This window comes from Oncorhynchus masou, unplaced genomic scaffold (genome assembly GCF_036934945.1).
Source record: "Oncorhynchus masou masou isolate Uvic2021 unplaced genomic scaffold, UVic_Omas_1.1 unplaced_scaffold_16350, whole genome shotgun sequence".
Lineage (NCBI taxonomy): Eukaryota > Metazoa > Chordata > Actinopteri > Salmoniformes > Salmonidae > Oncorhynchus > Oncorhynchus masou.
The window spans coordinates 1-3,029 of NW_027006457.1; the positions used below are offsets into that span (position 1 = coordinate 1).

Sequence of the window (3,029 nt, forward strand, 5' to 3'; positions counted from 1 at the left end):
CAGAATCACCCACCACAAACGGACCAAGCGGCGTGTCAACGGGCAGGAGCCGCGATCACAGGACTTCTGGACTTGGAAGGAGTTATTGGACGGAAAGGGACCCTGGGTACAGCCTGGAGAAAATCGCCGCCCCTAAGAAGAGCTGGAGGCGGGAAAAAGGCGGAGAGGCGCTGGTATGAGGAGGCAGCACGGCGGCGTGGATGGAAGCCCGAGAGTCAGCCCCAAAAATTTATTGGGGGGAGGCTCACAGGAAGTATGGCGAAGCCAGGTAGGAGACCTGCGTCAACTTCCTGTGGTTACCGGGGGGCGAGAGAGACCGGGCAGGCATCGTGTTATGCTGTGAAGCGCACGGTGTCCCCAGTGAGGGTGAATAGCCCGGCGCGATACATTCCAGCTCCGTGTATCGGCCGGGCTAGATTGGGCATCGAGCAAAGTGCCATGAAGCCGGCTCTACGCATCTGGTCTCCAGTGCGTCTCCTTGGGCCGGCTTACATGGCACCAGCCTTGCGCATGGTGTCCCAGGTTCGCCTGCATAGCCCAGTGCGGGCTATTCCACCTCGCCGCACTGGCAGGGCGACCGGGACCATTCAACCGGGTAAGGTTGGGCAGGCTCGGTGCTCAAGAGCTCCAGTGCGCCTGCACGGTCCGGTCTATCCGTCACCACCTCCACGCACCAGCCCTCCGGTGGCAGCCCCCCGCACCAGGCTGTCTCTCCGGCTCATCCGTACAGGTGCTCCCGTATGTCCAGCGCTGTCGGAGCCATCCTCTCCAGTGCTGCCGGAGTCTCCCGCCTGTCCGGCGCTGCTGTCGGAGTCTCCCGCCTGTCCGGCGCAGCTGTCGGAGTCTCCCGCCTGTCCGGCGTTGCTGTCGGAGTCTCCCACCTGTCCGGCGCTGCTGTCGGAGTCTCACGCCTGTCCGGCGCTGCTGATGGAGTCTCACGCCTGTCCGGCGCTGCTGATGGAGTCTCCCGCCTGTCCGGCGCTGGTGATGGAGTCTCCCGCCTGTCCGGCGCAGCTGTCGGAGTCTCACGCCTGTCCGGCGCTGGTGATGGAGTCTCCCGCCTGTCCGGCGCTGCTGTTGGAGTCTCCCGCCTGTCCGGTGCTGGTGATGGAGTCTCCCGCCTGTCCGGCACTGCTGTCGGAGTCTCCCGCCTGTCCGGCGCTGCTGTCGGAGTCTCCCGCCTGTCCGGCGCTGCTGTCGGAGTCTCCCGCCTGTCCGGCGCTGCTGTCGGAGTCTCACGCCTGTCCGGCGCTGCTGATGGAGTCTCACGCCTGTCCGGCGCTGCTGTCGGAGTCTCCCGCCTGTCCGGCGCTGCTGTCGGAGTCTCCCGCCTGTCCGGCGCAGCTGTCGGAGTCTCCCGCCTGTCCGGCGCTGCTGTCGGAGTCTCCCGCCTGTCCGGCGCTGGTGATGGAGTCTCCCGCCTGTCCGGCGCTGCTGTCGGAGTCTCACGCCTGTCCGGCGCTGCTGATGGAGTCTCACGCCTGTCCGGCGCTGCCGGAGTCTGAAGAGCCCCTCTGCTCAGGGCTGCCAGAGCCTCTCTGCCCAGAGCTGCCGAAGCCCCTCAGCCCAGAGGCACCAGAGCCCCTCTGCCCAGAGCAGCTGCCCCTCTGTCCCGAGCAGCTGCCCCTCTGTCCCGAGCAGCTGCCCCTCTGTCCCGAGCAGCTGCCCCTCTGTCCCGAGCAGCTGCCCCTCTGTCCCGAGCAGCTGCTCCTCTGTCCCGAGCAGCTGTCCCTCTGTCCCGAGCAGCTGCCCCTCTGTCCAGAGCTTCTGCCCCTCTGTCCAGAGCTTCTGCCTCTCTGTCCAGAGCTTCCGCCCCTCTGTCCAGAGCTGCCCCTCTCTCCAGTGGGGTCATTGAGAGGGGTGGCCATGGTTAGAAAGCCACGGAGGCGGACAATAAAGCGGACAAAGACAATGGTGAAGTGGGGTCCGCGTCCCGCGCCAGAGCCGCCACCGCGGACAGACGCCCACCCAGACCCTCTCCTATAGGTTAAGGTTTTGCGGCCGGAGTCCGCACCTTTGGGGAGGGGGTACTGTCACGTTCTGACCTTTATTTCCTTTATTTTGTATTTATTTAGTATGGACAGGGCATGATTTGGATGGGTAGTCTATGTTTGTTTTTCCATGTTTTGGGGTATTTCTATGCTTCGGCCTAGTATGGTTCTCAATCAGAGGCAGGTGTCATTAGTTGTCTCTGATTGAGAATCATACTTAGGTAGCCTGGGTTTCACTGTGTGTTTGTGGGTGATTGTTCCTGTCTCTGTGTTTGTTGCACCAGTCAGGGCTGTTTCGGTTTTCGACGTTTGTTGTTTTTTTATTGTTCGTGTTTTGCTTCATCATTAAAGATGTTTCTAACGAGCCACGCTGCATTTTGGTCCGATCCTTATTCCACCTCATCGTCCACAGTCATAACTAGTTATAACCAGGTATAACCATAGTTGAGTACACAGTCATAACCATAGGTGAGTACACAGTCATAACCATAGGTGAGTACACAGTCATAACCATAGGTGAGTACACAGTCATAACTAGTTATAACCAGGTATAACCATAGTTGAGTACACAGTCATAACCATAGGTGAGTACACACTCATAACCATAGGTGAGTACACAGTCATAACCATAGGTGAGTACACAGTCATAACCATAGGTGAGTACACAGTCATAACTAGATATAACCAGGTATAAGCATAGGTGAGTACACAGTCATAACTAGTTTTAACCAGGTATAAGCATAGGTAAGTACACAGTCATAACCATAGGTGAGTACACAGTCATAACTAGTTATAACCAGGTATAACCATAGGTGAGTACACAGTCATAACTAGTTATAACCAGGTATAACCATAGGTGAGTACACAGTCATAACCATAGGTGAGTACACAGTCATAACTAGTTATAACCAGGTATAACCATAGGTGAGTACACAGTCATAACCATAGGTGAGTACACAGTCATAACTAGTTATAACCAGGTATAACCATAGGTGAGTACACAGTCATAACCATAGGTGAGTACACAGTCATAACTAG

General features: G+C 57.3%; 1 protein-coding gene across 1 annotated transcript; it reads left to right on the forward strand.

The window, feature by feature from the left end:
• Positions 1 to 730: 730 nt before the first annotated feature.
• On the forward strand, positions 731 to 1,333 carry LOC135531541 (cuticle protein 16.5-like; the record flags this gene model as incomplete). The annotated part of the gene is made up of 3 exons (XM_064959558.1): positions 731 to 806; positions 874 to 1,104; positions 1,204 to 1,333. Coding segments are annotated over 3 exons (437 nt in total), but the record flags the coding sequence as incomplete, so codon positions are not given.
• Between the last annotated feature and the right edge of the window lie 1,696 nt (positions 1,334 to 3,029).